A 15,645-nucleotide genomic window follows, 5' to 3' on the forward strand; every position below is an offset into this window, starting at 1 on the left:
TAACCCCTAATCCTTAAGCCGCAAATAGTAAATGTACAAGCTTGGCTTTTCAGTGCACGACACTAAGTATAATTAAGCAAAATTAAGTATAAATAAGGCATTATTCCAACCCCAAACCCTGGCCCAGGGTACCCTGTCAGATACAGTATGTCACGAGGAAAATATCCGTTTCCATTAGGACAGATTGAAAATAACTTTATACTTGACATTTAAACACTTGAACCCCAGCATCCCTATTCTGGGGGGAACATTCACCAAAAAAAGAGATTTGGGGCCCTATTTTCGCCGGTGCCTTACCCATTATCCCTAAAACTCTTTGCCATTTTTTACTATTTTAAAAACATTTCAACAGTATAGCATATACAAGTAGATGCACACGCACGCACGCACGCACGCACGCACGCACGCACGCACGCACGCACGCACGCACGCACGCACGCACGCACACACACACACACACACACACACACACACACACACACACACACACACACACACACACACACACACCTTGGGGCATGGTGTATGTCCTCAGGTTTGACCTGGTTGAAGACTTGCATCATCCTCTGAGCAGCTCTCTGCTGCTGGATCTCCTTTAGGGACGACACATACAAAACAGCTTTAAACTACACATACAACACAGTTCAGTCATTCATTTACACATACAACACAGTTCAGTCATTCATTTACACATACAACACTACAGTTCATTCTATATTCTATACTCTACCATACAGAATGGTTAAAATAATGTTTCATTCATTCAAATCTATCTCTCCCTAGATATAGGTACAGATATGCACAGCATATCATCTTAATAGGTAGATATCTAGAGATACATACAGTATATGTGGATAGATGGACATATATACTGTATAAGGTCTCTGTCGGCTGTATTTTGGGACCCAACCACTGGGTGGCAATGAAACATCTTCAGTGACTGTTTCTGTTCCTGGCTCTGGATTTGAAGGCTGAAGAGAATCTACAGTGTGTTGTGTTGTGTTGTTTGTTTGCAGTGGTGTAAAGTAACTAAGTACATTTACTCAAGTACCGTACTTAAGTACAATAAATATTTGAAGTTTTCCAGAAAACTTAGGTCAGGATTTAGAAGGCGTTTTTAGAATGGGCCTCAGGTCTTAATGAGTTAACTAACGTCCATAAGTATATCATGCACAGTATACATCTGCTGCTATGCTCACCCACCTTTACATCTTATCTCAGGTACTATGTGTAAATATGTAGATCATCTGTTATTTGTATTTTAGTTTTTTTCTTGTTTGATCTCCCCCCTCCCTCTTCGAAATAGCGATACGATAGGAACTATGCACGAAAACTGATTTCACCCACTTTTTTTCTTTACTCTGTAAACCTGTGATTTGACAATAAAGATGATTCTGATTCTGATTCAGAATCCTACCGGTGTAAAAGGCTTATATAATGTGTGTGTTTGTTCGTTACCCTGAGGCAGAGCTGCAGGGCCGTGCTGCCATGGAAGTGTCTCTGCCAGGAGCGGACCACCTCGGGCCTGAAGGCCTTGACCACGTAGACCAGGCCCGGACGCAGCACCTCGCCCTCGGCCCAGGTGCACAGCACCCTGCTGCCCCGACGCAGACCCCCGTCCATGGAGCCCTCCTCCCCCCCGCCGGGGAGGGGCCGCAGCAGGGCCGACAGGCCCCGAGGAGACCACCACGACGACGACGACGACGAGGCAGCAGTGGGACCCCCGCCACCGGAGCCGGGGCCGGACTCAGCGCTGCAGGGGTCACATGACCGGGGACCCTCCTCTAGGGTGTAGACGCTCACCTCCTCCCCTCCTCCTGCAGAGAGGAAGGGGTTGGTTTTTGTTTTATTTTTTTATCACACATGTATAGGGTAGAATATTATTTGAAGGTGGGGTAAGTGATTTTCTTTGTTTAAAATACGTGTTAAATAGCTCTATATTGTGATAGTAACCATTGCTATAGAGCAGGGGTGATGCAACTTTGATGATGTACGATACGATACGATAATACTTTATTGTCAGTTCACACTGAAATTTGTCTTGCGACCCAGCAGCCATGTATGCAACAATAAACAGTACACATATTTGACATGACACAAGAAAAACAAAACAAAATACATACATAAAGACATACAAAGACAAGAGCAATGTCCACCTCTCAGCCTACCCCTGGCTTATAACTCCTGATTAAGCCTCAATGTGGTCTGATGGACAAAGGACCTCTTCTGTTTGACCTTATTGTATGTAGGAACACTGTATCTCCTTCCTGAAGGAAGCAACCTATATTCTCCATACAAAGCATGGCTAGTGTTTGAAGTGATATTCCTTGCCAACCTTATCATACTGTCATTATACGTAGTTGTATAGAGCCTCTGAAGTGGTTGTCCAACAATCTTTGAACAAATGTTCAGTTGCTGCAGCAGTTGTGACTTTAAGGCTACAGACAGACATCCATACCAGGTGGTACTACAGTACTGAAGAACACTCATTATAACAGAAGTGAAAAACAAAAGAAGAATCTGTCTACTAGCGCCAAAAGATCTCAGACGGCGAAGGAAATAGAGAGGGCCACTATATTTCCGCACACACTCCAGACGGCCACATTGCATATTGTTGCTGTCGGGCACACACCTCTTATCTCCATATTTTAACTTTTTTTTCGTAAATGTCATTCTAGTATGTCACACAAAAGTAGTATGTCAAGCTCAAAACGCGTCGCATTGAGCTTGTAGATCAGCTATTTTTGCTATTTTGGCATTGGAATCCTGAATTATTTTTTGGGTATTTTTGATTTGGAATCCTGAAAAGTAACATTTTTATGTAATTTTCAAATGCATTTAGTTATACCTAAGTTACTTAAATACAAATATATTTGACATAAAAAAGTCAACTATAGACTGAAGTAATTAAAGCGGGTCACGTTTGCATGATTGGAATTGTAACAGCTGAAATCAATAATATATCAATATTCTGATATTAACCTGTGGGCCGCATTAAGTGAAGGTGAGGGCCACATGTGGCCCCCGGGCCACCAGTTGCCCATGTATGCTATAGAGTGTTTGTTCAGTAACAAACGTTAGGCGAGACTTTGTCAAGTCAAGTTAGAATAAAAGATAAACGATTATTATACCAAAAGAAACGACACGATTATACCAAACTAAACACGTTTTAAACTAGGGGAATCATTTTGGAGGCGCACGGTGCCGGAGGTTCCGGTCGTTGGTTCCGGCCGCCTGATGACGTAAAGTTATTTCCGCTCCGACCGGATCAGAAAACCCCAAAATGTTATTGATCCCAGGCTAATAATAGACCACCAGTAGTGGTCCATGCACTGCGGATTGAGAAACAGTGCAGTACCAATAGAAACCAATAGGAGGAGCTCACCCAGCATGGACACAGGAGTGAAGGGGATGGTATGAGCCAGCCTCATCAGATTGTTCCTCTCCATGGCTGGTGTATACACACACACACACACACACACACACACACACACACACACACACACACACACACACACACACACACACACACACACACACACACACACACACACACACACACACACACACACACACACACACACACACACACACACACACACAGAGCGGGGGAAAAGAACGGATTAAAATACACAATGTTTGTCATACATGCTGTAGGCCTGCAACTATGGATTATTATTCTTTGTATCTCTTCTATCCATTACTTTCTTTTAATAATTAATAAAGCCTGTTTTTTGCAAAACTTTTTTTTAGATCAAACAAATTGAATTGAATTGAATTGAAAAAAAAGAAAGAACAGCAAAGCGTGTAAATACCTGAATAGTGAGGATACAGATCGTCTGTGGAGGCGAATGCAGAGCTCTTGGCTAAAACAGACATTCACATTATGAAGACAAACTGATGAACCAACCAACTGGATTTAAATACACACATTGTCTCTGTCGGGTGGAAACCTCATTATGTCCCAAAATGTTACTTTACAGGGTTCAAATTCTAAAATAAAAGCAAAAGCAAAAAAAATCAGATCTACAAGCTCAATAAACACGTCGCTTCTCGTCACGTTTCGAGCTTGTAGATCTGCTACTTTCGATGCTTTTGTGTGACATTAATTTACGAAAAAACATAAAAAGTTAAAATAAGGAGATAAGAGGGTTCTGCCCGACAGCAAGGATATTTAGAAGGGTAATGTTTTTGAATACTGTACAGTACCTTCAGGGACCATCCCACTTTGCACGCTACAAGAACACAAGGAAGAGGTTTTGTCATTTATACTGTACTGTAGCACACAGAGATTTGCTTCAAATGTAAAGTGCAATAAAAACAAGATTTATTAGTATTCAAATTATTATTATTATTATTTATATTATAGCACATTATAATCCTCCAGTAGTTAAAGGGGAAATCCACCCATTTTCAATATTTAACTATGTCATTAATATAGCATAAAGGAGTTGTGTGGAAATAAGAAAAAAGTTCCCCCCTTTCTGTGTTGCCTTGAACTGGAGGATTGATTGTGGGTTTAACATTGCAAATTACAACGTGATGACTCATCACGTTGTAATTTGCAATGTTAAACCCACAATCAATCCTCCAGTTCAAGGCAACACAGAAAGGGGGGAACTTTTTTCTTATTTCCACACAACTCCTTTATGCTATATTAATGACATAGTTAAATATTGAAAATGGGTGGATTTCCCCTTTAAGTGAATCTTTATTAAAGTCATACTGCATAACAGTCATTGTAGTAGTCTTTTTGTCTATCTATGGTCTGTTAGAACTGCAATTCCCAGAATTCAGTTTGAAACAAAAGCAGTACCGCTCCAAAAGGAATGCTGCAGCGCCCTATAGCGCTGAGTATTTTCGGGAAGCAGGAGCACGTTGACAGAAACAGAATGTATTAACTTAATTCAATTCATTTCCGGTGCCGTTGGTGTTGGGGGAGAGACTCGTGACTAATATAGTATTTAAAGTAGTAAAAAATATATGTGTGAAAAATGATATCAAAAGAAACTTATAATTCAAAATGTTACACAGTATGACTTTATTTAGACTAAAACTCAACATTTAGCATGTATTTATGACATAGACGTATAGCGTATAGCATTTATGACATTTCAGGACTTCAGGAGAGATGGAAAGACAGACAGACAGACAGACAGACAGACAGACAGACAGACAGACTTACGAGGACCTGTGGCTGGGCGATCTGGCCCAGCTGCTCCATGCTGATTGGCTGGGGCTCCAGGAATCCTGTACGCCCAGGAGTAAAAAAAAAGGGAAAAACTAAATGTATAAAAAAACATATTTTTTTATGATAATTATAAGCTTTTACAAAAGTGTTGAAGATACCACGTATCACTGAAGCTTCACAGAATCATAAATAATCAGAAACATGAGATTCAGATCGTCTATTGGAGAATCACATTTAATGGCTTAACCCATTCAATTCAGGAACGCATCTGTGTGTCATTTTAAGATTTCTTTGGGCTATTAAAAAAAAGCAGATCTACAAGCTCGTAGCGCGGCACGAGTGCCGCGCTACGAGCTTGTAGATCTGCTTTTTTTTTATTTAAATGGTGAACATTTGTGCCAATCTTTGAATATATTCTTAAAGTGAATATTTTTCACTCAAATCTTTACTTCTAGGGATTCTACAAATGTCTTCTAAATCCTAACAGTTTTTTTTTTTAAACTTATGTTGCTTTAATATCAGTGGTTCTCAAACTTTTTCATGTCAAGGACCCCCCAAAATGATATGTATTTGACCGCGGACCCCCATCTCAAAATATGTTGTTCCAGGGACCCCCACCAGAAGCAAAGATTTGAATTAAAAATGTTCGCTTTAAAAATATATGTATTCGAAGATTTGCAAAAAGTTTCAAGATTTTTCAAAAATATATATACAAGCTCATTGTGCGGCACTCGGTGCCGCGCAATGAGCTTGTATATCTGCTATTTTTGAATAGCCCAAAGAAAAAAATAATGGTTCAAGTGGTTAAAATCTAAAATGACAGCTGCTTTCCAGGTTAAACCCTATACTTAGTTGACCGGAGTCGCCCAGGACTCTATTCTTCCTGTTTTCAGTCTAAATAACATATCTTAGTTGAAAGTAACCAAACTACACACTTGTAGATCAGCTATTTTCACAGAATGTTCGGCCCCATAGAACAGGGACACTAGGAGTAGAGGACGGTGTCTCACCGTATCGAGGTCATACTCCTGGATCTTCACTGTTTTCTTGTATTGGTTGTTGTTGCTCCGCCTGCCACCCAGGAAGTCTGACGACTTGGACCATTCTACACAAACAACATCATGTGGAGAGATTACAACACTGTACAGGTCACATTGCATTCTACACACACACACACACACACACACACACACACACACACACACACACACACACACACACACACACACACACACACACACACACACACACACACACACACACATGAAAGACAAATGATCATATAGATAAGTTATTCAAAATGTTCCAAAAAAATCTTCACATTTAAAAAAGAAATAGCAGATCTACAAGCTCACAGCGTGGCACGAAGCTTGTAGATCTGCTATTTTTGAATAACCAATGGATAAAGTGGTTGTGATGCATGCACTATTAATCTGATTTAGAGCAAACAAACACACACACAAACATGTACACACGCACGCGCGCACGCACGCACGCACGCACGCACGCACGCACGCACGCACGCACGCACGCACGCACGCACGCACGCACGCACACACACACACACACACACACACACACACACACACACACACACACACACACACACACACACACACACACACACACACACACACACACACACCTGTGTGAAGGAGGCATCACACAATTAAAAGTTTAACGTAAAATATTCGCAAAGCATTTTCAAATGATTTATTCGCCCAACACTCCCGGTGTGTATAGGACCTATAATGTTAGACGTCATACATGGCTGATGAATATTTATTTAATATTAGACTTATGTTAGACTGTATGCTCCAAGCAGCAACACTGCCCCCATGGAAAGATGCCACGTTTGTCCTTTCAGGATAAGGCCCATAGTGCAATAGGGCAAGTGAAGCTGGTGTTTCGTTATGCAGAGTGGCAGCATTATTTGGTGTCAGGCCTGGGCCTGGTACCAATTCCAAACTTAGGACCAAGTTCTGTGAGACTGGTGAAGTCAACAAGGAAGAAAACAGCCTAAGACCGGTTCCTCATCCTTGCTTCACTGAGGAACCATAGGTTTTCTTCCAGAGATTTACAGGTAAGATTGTTCACAACGGTACCAAAGACAGATGTCAAAGTTGCAGGACCCATGCTCAGGTGCAAGTCACACACCTGCCAGCAAATGGTAGCAGGGCTGACACCAAATAATGTGTAATCTGCGTAACGGAACACCAGCTTCCTCTTGCCCTATTGCACCTTATCCTGAAGGGACGAACGTGGCATCTTTCCATGGGGGCAGTGTTGATGCTTGGAGCATACACAAACTCAACAAAGAAAGAGTCAAAGACCCATGCCAGTCACTCACCTGTGACTGGCACACACCTCTCAGCAGGAGTGTGCTGGCAGGTCCCTCAAAACAAGAGCGATTACCAACAGAAGCATATTGGGAGATTTTGGCAATTATTTTGGAGGCGCTACCCACACACGTTTAGCTGTGTTACTCATTCCACGATTGTACGATCCTAACAAGTTAAAACTTGTTGTAAAGTTGACTAATCAACGATGAACATGATATAAAATACAATACCAATTGGTATTATAAAAGGGGAGAAAAAATCGACCGAAGTTAAGTTTTGGATCTTTTCGTGGGCAGTTTATATAAAAACAAACACTAAAAGCCTGCACACTGCCACTTGCATGTTCACGAGTAAAGTGTAATGTTAAGCAACGTTTCGGTGGCGTATAGACCTTCCTCAGACACCTGCTTTTAAACGTTGTAATCTAGATGTGAGAACGTTTTTCTACACAACAATATAAAAATAATAAAATAGTGAACGCTCATCAATCAACTGATAAGTCAGTCGATCGAATGAATACAAAACTTAAAGGCCCAAGCATCATAGTCTAAGGCAGGGGTCTTCAACGTTTCTCAGGCCAAGGACCCCCTAGCTGAGAGAGAGATGAAGCAGGGACCCCCTCTGTATTGTATAAAATTGTGTTTCAGATTTTTTTTGAACTTGGTCTGCTCTTTTTTCCCGCTACACCTATACCTCTTTGCCTCTCTAAAGTTCTCCTCAGAAAAGGGAATCTAGGGTTCAAGTGGTTAATGTAAAAAACAAAAATCATATCACACAAAGATTTGGCGGACCCCCTGTAGTAACTCTGAGGACCCCCTAGGGGCCCCGGACCCCCTGTCGAAGACCCCTGTTCTATGGGATCAGACCCCTAAACGATCTGTTCTGCAAACCAGACAGTGTTGTGCTGCACAGCCTTATGAAACCAGCTCATATTTTGACACTACTTGCACTTTTTCACTCTGTGGGAGGAAACTGATGATGAAGTGATGAAGTGTGTGTGTGTGTGTGTGTGTGTGTGTGTGTGTGTGTGTGTGTGTGTGTGTGTGTGTGTGTGTGTGTGTGTGTGTGTGTGTGTGTGTGTGTGTGTGTGTGTGTGTGTGTGTGTGTGTGTGTGTGTGTGTGTGTGTGTGTGTGTGTGTGTTGTTGTGAAGCAAGGCGTTGTTGTGCTCAGCAAACCCTCTCTGGATAAATAAAGTATATACAGTAGATTGTCTCTGTCAGGTGGAAACCTCATACTGTATGTCCAGAACTGTAACTTCAGCAGATCTACAAGCCCCGCGTTTCGGGCTTGAAGATCTGCTACTTGTGTGTGACACTGTAGTATGATCAAGTCGGACGTTAATTTACGAAAAAACACTAAAAGTTAAAATATGGAGATAAGAGGTTTCTGCCCGACAGAGTAATAACACAAAAAAAGACAATGCAAGGAACTAACTTAAAGCAGCACTATGTAACTTTTCTCTTCTACCCCGGATTTGAACCCGGTTTCCTGCGCAAGTACTGCCATTTTTACCATTGTGCTAGTAGAGCCTGTCTGCTTGACCATCAGGTCAAAGATTCAAAGAGGAAAAATCGTGAAAATGTGTGCAAATCTTTGAATATATATATATATGTTTTAACTCAAATATTTGCTTCTGGGGGGTCCCTGGAACAACATATGTTGAGATGTTTATGGTCCAAGGCTAAATACGTATAATTTTGGGGGTCCTTGACATGAACAAAGTTTGAGAACCACTGATATTATAGCAACATAAAAAAACTGTTATAATAATAATAATAATGATAATACATCAGACTTATATAGCGCTTTTCTAGTACCCAAAGTCGCTTTACAAAACAGCTTAAAAACTATTTTATTAGGAGAAAAGAAAACATTAAAAAGGCTAAAAACAAAGGCTAAGACTTTTTTTAGGATTTAGAAGACATTTAATCCCCAGAAGCAAAGATTTGAGTAAAACTTTTTTTTCACATGTATATATTCAAAGATTTGAACACATTTTCACGATTTTTCAAAAAAACAAAAATGCAGATCTACAAGCTCATAGCACGACACTCGGTGCCGCGCTATGAGCTTGTAGATCTGCTATTTTTAATAGCCCAAAGTATAACATAATGGTAGCTATAAATCTAAAACGACACAGTATATGTGTTCCCGGATTCCCGAATGGGGTGAAGTGGAAGAAAGGCTGTTGTCAGGCAGGTTCTCATGAGTGAGATGGCATCATGAGGAGGACCTTCTGCTGGGAGCTCCACAAACTGTCTACATTTTTACCATAAAAAAATAAATAACGTGAAGTTACAGACTTTGAGTAGGTCACCAATTTCGGCATAACTAGCAACCAATACAACACTGGAAAAGGTTTTACATTCGTTAACCCATTCAATCCGTGAATGCATCTGTGTGTCATTCTAGATTTCTTTGGCTCTTCAAAAATAGCAGATCTACAAGCGCATAGCGCGGCACTCGGTGCCGCGCTATGCGCTTGTAGATCTGCTATTTTTGAGGAAAGAAATCGTGAGAAATGTGTTCAAATCTGTGGGAATATATACACTGTTAACTCAATTCTTTGCTTCTGGGTGTCCCTGAAACAAGATATTTTGAGATGGGGGTCCGTGGCCAAATACATATAATGTTGGGGGTCCTTGACATGAAAAAGTTTGAGAACCACTGATGTATGGCAACATACATACATTCTTTTAAACTGTTAGGATTTAGAAGACATTTGTAGAACGCCCAGAAACAAAGATTTTTGTTAATTTGATATGTTTTTGATATTTGCCCACAATGTTTTGTTTTAATAAAAAAAGCCAAAATATAAAATAATGGTTAAAGTGCGTTCCGGGTTTTATTGGATGAAGTACTCTTTGTTGTAAATGATCAGAGGAAAAGCTACGTACCATACTGCTGAATGAGGGACATCCTGTCAGCACAGAGTCTTCTAATGGTCTAAGGAGAACTTTTAATCTTTCAACGTCTTTTACAACCACGGTGTCATACTGAGTGTTTTAGGAAGTTCTTTATCCACGCCGCCGTAACATATTACAATGAGGAAGCTGTGATGGTGGCTGTCAGTTCTTCTTCTTTACGTTTCTGCTGCGTCTGTGTTTTAAACTGTACGTTATATGCTGGAGACGGCATTCATTTTACCATTGGGCATCTATCTGTAAGAGCAGTGGTGGAGAGTAACTAAGTACATTTACTTAAGTACTCTGCTCAAGTACAATTTTGAGGTATTTGTACTTTACTTGAGTATTTACAATACTTTTACTTCTACTCCACTACATCTCAGAGGCAAATATTGTACTTTTACTCCACTACAATTATTTGAAAACTTTAGTTACTATTTACTTTTCAGATATAAATTATGATATTAAGAAAATACACTAACCACTTTAGCCCTATTTTATACATAGGCTATTTGAAAATAGCAGATCTACAAGCTCACAACGCGTCGCATCGCGACGCGTTGTGAGCTTGTAGATCGGCTATTTTCAAACATTTTAGTACTTTTACTTTTGGTACTTTAAGTACATTTTGATGCCAATACTTTTGTACTTTTACTCAAGTATGTTTTTAATTCTGGACTTTTACTTGTAACAGAATATATCTATATTGCAGTATTGGTACTTTTACTTAAGTAAAGAATTGGAGTACTTTTTCCACCATTGTGTAAGAGCCATTATGACTTGTTTCTATTTTGATGAGGTCACCGCAGGGCCTTGGTCAAGGCCAAGGTTGCCAGGGTATTTAACCAGGTCTGTAATCAAGGGCAGGTGTTTCTGGTGGGAGGCTAAGAGTGTTTTTTGACTGTGTTTCAGAGGGCTGTTGGTTTATATCCCGTACATTTAAGTGTTTGTGTTGAATTGTATTTATTTATTTGTATGCTGGAGTGACGACCAGTGACAGAGAATAAATCCCTTTTTGTTATGAACTTCACGGACGTTTTGGACTTCAGTTTGTATTGAGCACACGTCCAAACAGTCCTAGCCGTTGGCAACCAGTAGTGCCAGAAGTACAGGACTTTTGACACTACAGCATCAATATAGTTAAGTTTCTCTAGCCTGTTTAGTACACATTAAGCCAGGGGTGATGCAACTTTGATGATGGAGAGGGCCACTATATCTCCACACTCACTCCAGAGGGCCACATTGCATATACTGTCTTGCAGACACCTCATATCTCCGTATTTAATTAATTAACTACTTTGCCATTCTATGTCACACAAAAGTAGCAAAAATAGCCGATCTACAAGCTCAAAACGCGAGAGAGAGAGAGAGAGAGAGAGAGAGAGAGAGAGAGAGAGAGAGAGAGAGAGAGAGAGAGAGAGAGAGTATAGGGGAATAACATTCAGCAAATGGAATCGAACCGGAGACTTGCGTGATCTGCACCCTAACCACCTGGCTATCGGGGTGGCCCGGGCTGCTTATAATTGACCCCCTCGGGCTGCTTATAATTGACCCCCCCCCGGGCTGCTTATAATTGATAGAAAAGTCATAAGAATGTTGACCGGTTAAGCCGTTAAAAAGCCTGTCAACAGAACATAGCAACTTCACACTTTTGTGGTGTTTATGTGTTTTAAGGTCCTCACACTTCACACCCACATTATGTCTCAAAAACGCCTGTTTCCTGCTGTGTGTATGTTACATGATAACTACTGTTTTATGATGCCTTTTGGGTCGTAATGTTGTGGTTCATCATGCATTTTTTTTTACTTAGGTAAAAGTATCAATACTGCACTGTAGAAATACTATTGGTACAAGTAAAAGTCCGGAATTCAAAATGTGCTTGAGTAAAAGTATAAAAATATTGGCATCAAAATGTATTGATTTTCAATAATATTGAAAAGCAATAAAAAGTAGTAGAAAATAAATAGTACCTCTGCTCCGGCTGTGTCGCAGTGACGTGTCGTCCGCCAGGCCCCGCCTACTGGGAAAGCTCTCGACTCTCAAGGGAAACGATAGCCTCACGGGGCTCAAGGGGGCGTGGCCAGGGAAGGCCATGTTCTCCACGCTGGACGACAGCGACCTGCAGTGGCCGTGGCCGTGGGGGAGGTCCCTCGACAGCCACGCCCACCTGGGGGATTTCCTGCTCCGTGGCTCCCATTGGCTGGAGTGCGTCCGCAGAGATCCCGGTTGGCTGTTGTTGTTGTTGTCCAGAGAGAAGGCGGGGTTGACCACACCCTCAGAGGTGCACCTGGGGATAGGCCTGTCATCGTTATTAATTGATCGCCCAATAGCAATTATTTGTGACCTCTGACCAGTGTTGCCATATTCTGTGAGAGAAACAAGCAACCAGGTCTAGGAAAAGCAGCCCAAAAGAAGCGACTATGGATGGACTACATGAGCACTTTAACATGTACATCAGCTATTTGAAAATAGCAGATCTACAAGCTCACAACGCGTCGCGATGCGACGCGTTGTGAGCTTGTAGATCGGCTATTTTCATATAAAATCTTGGGGGGAAATTATAATAAGCAGATCTGGCAACCCTACCTCTGACCCCCCAGGTGGTCAGACAGGCCTACCTGGTAGGCCTACCTGGGGTCAGAGGTCAGATAGGTACCTGGGGTCAGATAGTAGGACCATACAACTGGAGCTTCTGGACACTTCTAGATCCAACAACTCTTTGATCTTCTCTTCATCACAATCCTCGTCATCCTCCCCTTCACCCGCCTCTTCGTCACCATCCTCGTCGTCCTCCTCTTCATCCTCCTCTTCATCCTCCTCTTCCATAGATGTCTGGAGAAAGGTTATTAACAATTATAGTTCATTAACACATCGGGTGCCAAACACGGTCTGAACCGTGTTTTCAGTCTTTTTTGTTTTTTTCGTTTTTTTTCCACACGGGAGGGGCTGGAGCAGCTCTGGAATCACCCACGGTGATTCTGAGAAGGAAGGGCCTTATAGATCACCGTGTCAAAAAACATGGCTCCCCATCCGCTTCCGTTCTATCTCCTTCTCTGAAACCCCTTTAACTCAGAAACTTTTTACGTTGGGGAAAACGAGTCATTTTGTATGAGCGATCGCTGCGCCATTGTGACCCGCCGTAAAGATGTTATCGTTCCAGGCGTTAGCCAGGACCATCGTGCAAAAATGCACGCATGCTTTGTTTCACATGGATTGCTCGTCGTGGAGTCTACAGCTTAAACAGCACAGCGCAGCTCAACGGTGAGATTTCTGGCACCGAACGTAATCTGTTATTATAAAATTCGGGCACCGAATGTGTTAAAAGTAATGAAATAATGAGAACTAGAATAGAAAAAAAGAGGCCTTACAAATGCGACAACTAACTGAAACTGTATTATGTGTTTACAAAAAATCTAAACTATAGTAACCTTGGTCTGGTGGCTGAGAGGAGAACCAGGAGGTGAAAGAGCACAGGACTCCCAGCCTGGGGTCTGCTCCCTCACAACACAGCCCTCACAGCAGGCCTCACTGGATGGGTGCTCCTCCTGAGGGGAGGACGATGGATAGAAGACTGATATTATTATTAGTACTACCACTACTAAAGGCCAGTCCACACCAACGCAACTAGTTGCAACCAGTTGCAAGAAATTGCAGCGGTCTGGACTGACCAGTTGCAGTCCAGCGCAATTTGGGGATAATGGTTGCAAGTAGTTGAAAGGAGTTGAAAGGAGTTGCACCTCGTTGCGTTGGTGTGGACTGGCCTTAAGACTGAGATTATTCAAATTAAAATGAGTACTACCAAGACTATTATAATTATTATTCCGACTACTACTACTACTACTATTATTATTATTATTATCATCGTGTTTCTCCAGGAATTAATTTGTCTACATTTATTCTATCACACCCCTACCTCATCACTCTAGACTTAGCAAAACTGTGTTGTCTTTGTACTTGGACTGCTTTTTTCTGTCTATAACGAATCTCAAGCACAATACACACAAATTACTTTATGAAAACAACAGAGACATATTTATGTCAGACTACCTCCTCTTCTGAGGGCCCGGGTCGTCCCGCCGGGCGCCACTCCCCTCTGCTCGCCACGGGAGTGTGTGACCTCATTAACGACGGCGAGGTACTTCTGCATGTCATGGCGTCCGCCACTGGACGCACGCTGATGACATCAGAGCAGAGTTATTATAGTATAACAAAGTAACGAGAATTGACAAAACATTTTAGATAACTAAATAAAAATACAATACAAACTAACTGAAACTGTAACTAACTGACTAAAATCATAAAGAAAATGTCCTTAGTTTTAGTCAATATGTCAATATTGTCAATATTTCATACATACAGCATGCCTAGTATTTTGGGTGGATATGAAATCTTACTTTTAATATTTTTCATTTTGTAAAATATAGTTGAATGTATTTTTTTTTACATGGCGAATAGCACAAGCTCACAACGTTCTGAGGTTGTAGATCTGCATTTTTTTATTTATTTTTTAGCTTATTGTATCTGATTCCTAACTACCGCAAATTACAAACTAACACAAAAAGTAAAATAAAATAATAAGACAATATAAAAAAAACTAGCAAACCGCTTTAAAAAAACAGATCAAAACTAAAGTGAGATTGAAAAACAAGAAGTCAAAACATAATGACATAAGTTAACCTGGCATCATCAGAGCTGGCAGTGTGTGGGGGCTGCACGACCCAGCTGTGGGGCAGGTAGCGGTGGGACGGGGGGACAGCGGACCCACAGCGGGCCAGGCGGGCCTCCTCGTGGTGCAGGTTGTCCGAGGCGGACAGCAGGGCCAGGGTGTCCACGGCCAGGACGGACAGGTCCTGCAGCTGGCCCAGATGGCCGTCCAACAGGGACAGGCTGTCCTGGATGAAGTGGACCTTCTCTGACACCTCGCTGGCCATCACGGCCATCTCCTCTGCCCTGGTGGGGGGGGGGGAGCACATTGTTACACATTGTTGCTGTCGGCCGTAAAATTATTATTAATATATATTAATTATCTCCATATTTCAAACTTTTAACTTTTTATTTATTTATTATGTTTTCATCAATTAATCCATTCAATCCAGGAACACATCTGTGTCATTTTCGATTTTAGTCATATTTTATACTTTGGCTATTCAAAAATAGCTATTCAGTACAAGCTCATAGCTCCGGCGGATTTATCAATATTTTTGG

General features: G+C 41.5%; 1 protein-coding gene across 2 annotated transcripts in view; it reads right to left on the minus strand.

Annotated features, from left to right (window-relative positions):
- The window catches only part of trpm6 (transient receptor potential cation channel, subfamily M, member 6), a 66,916-nt gene that overhangs the window by 18,251 nt on the left and 33,020 nt on the right, over positions 1-15,645 (minus strand). Inside the window, exons 26-37 of one of the 2 annotated variants that reach the window (XM_084055929.1) lie at positions 15,118-15,390; positions 14,488-14,614; positions 13,869-13,985; positions 13,097-13,272; positions 12,411-12,727; positions 6,202-6,296; positions 5,186-5,250; positions 4,210-4,235; positions 3,816-3,866; positions 3,386-3,451; positions 1,459-1,817; positions 511-593 (exon numbers count right to left, since the gene is read on the minus strand). In XM_084055929.1, coding sequence (XP_083912055.1) covers positions 511-593; positions 1,459-1,817; positions 3,386-3,451; positions 3,816-3,866; positions 4,210-4,235; positions 5,186-5,250; positions 6,202-6,296; positions 12,411-12,727; positions 13,097-13,272; positions 13,869-13,985; positions 14,488-14,614; positions 15,118-15,390 — 1,755 coding nt within the window. Of the gene's footprint in view, positions 1-510; positions 594-1,458; positions 1,818-3,385; positions 3,452-3,815; positions 3,867-4,209; positions 4,236-5,185; positions 5,251-6,201; positions 6,297-12,410; positions 12,740-13,096; positions 13,273-13,868; positions 13,986-14,487; positions 14,615-15,117; positions 15,391-15,645 lie in introns of both variants that reach the window. The other variant, XM_084055928.1, reaches the window with a different exon arrangement.

This window comes from Gymnoscopelus microlampas (assembly GCF_963454915.1).
Source record: "Gymnoscopelus microlampas genome assembly, chromosome: 4".
NCBI lineage: Eukaryota > Metazoa > Chordata > Actinopteri > Myctophiformes > Myctophidae > Gymnoscopelus > Gymnoscopelus microlampas.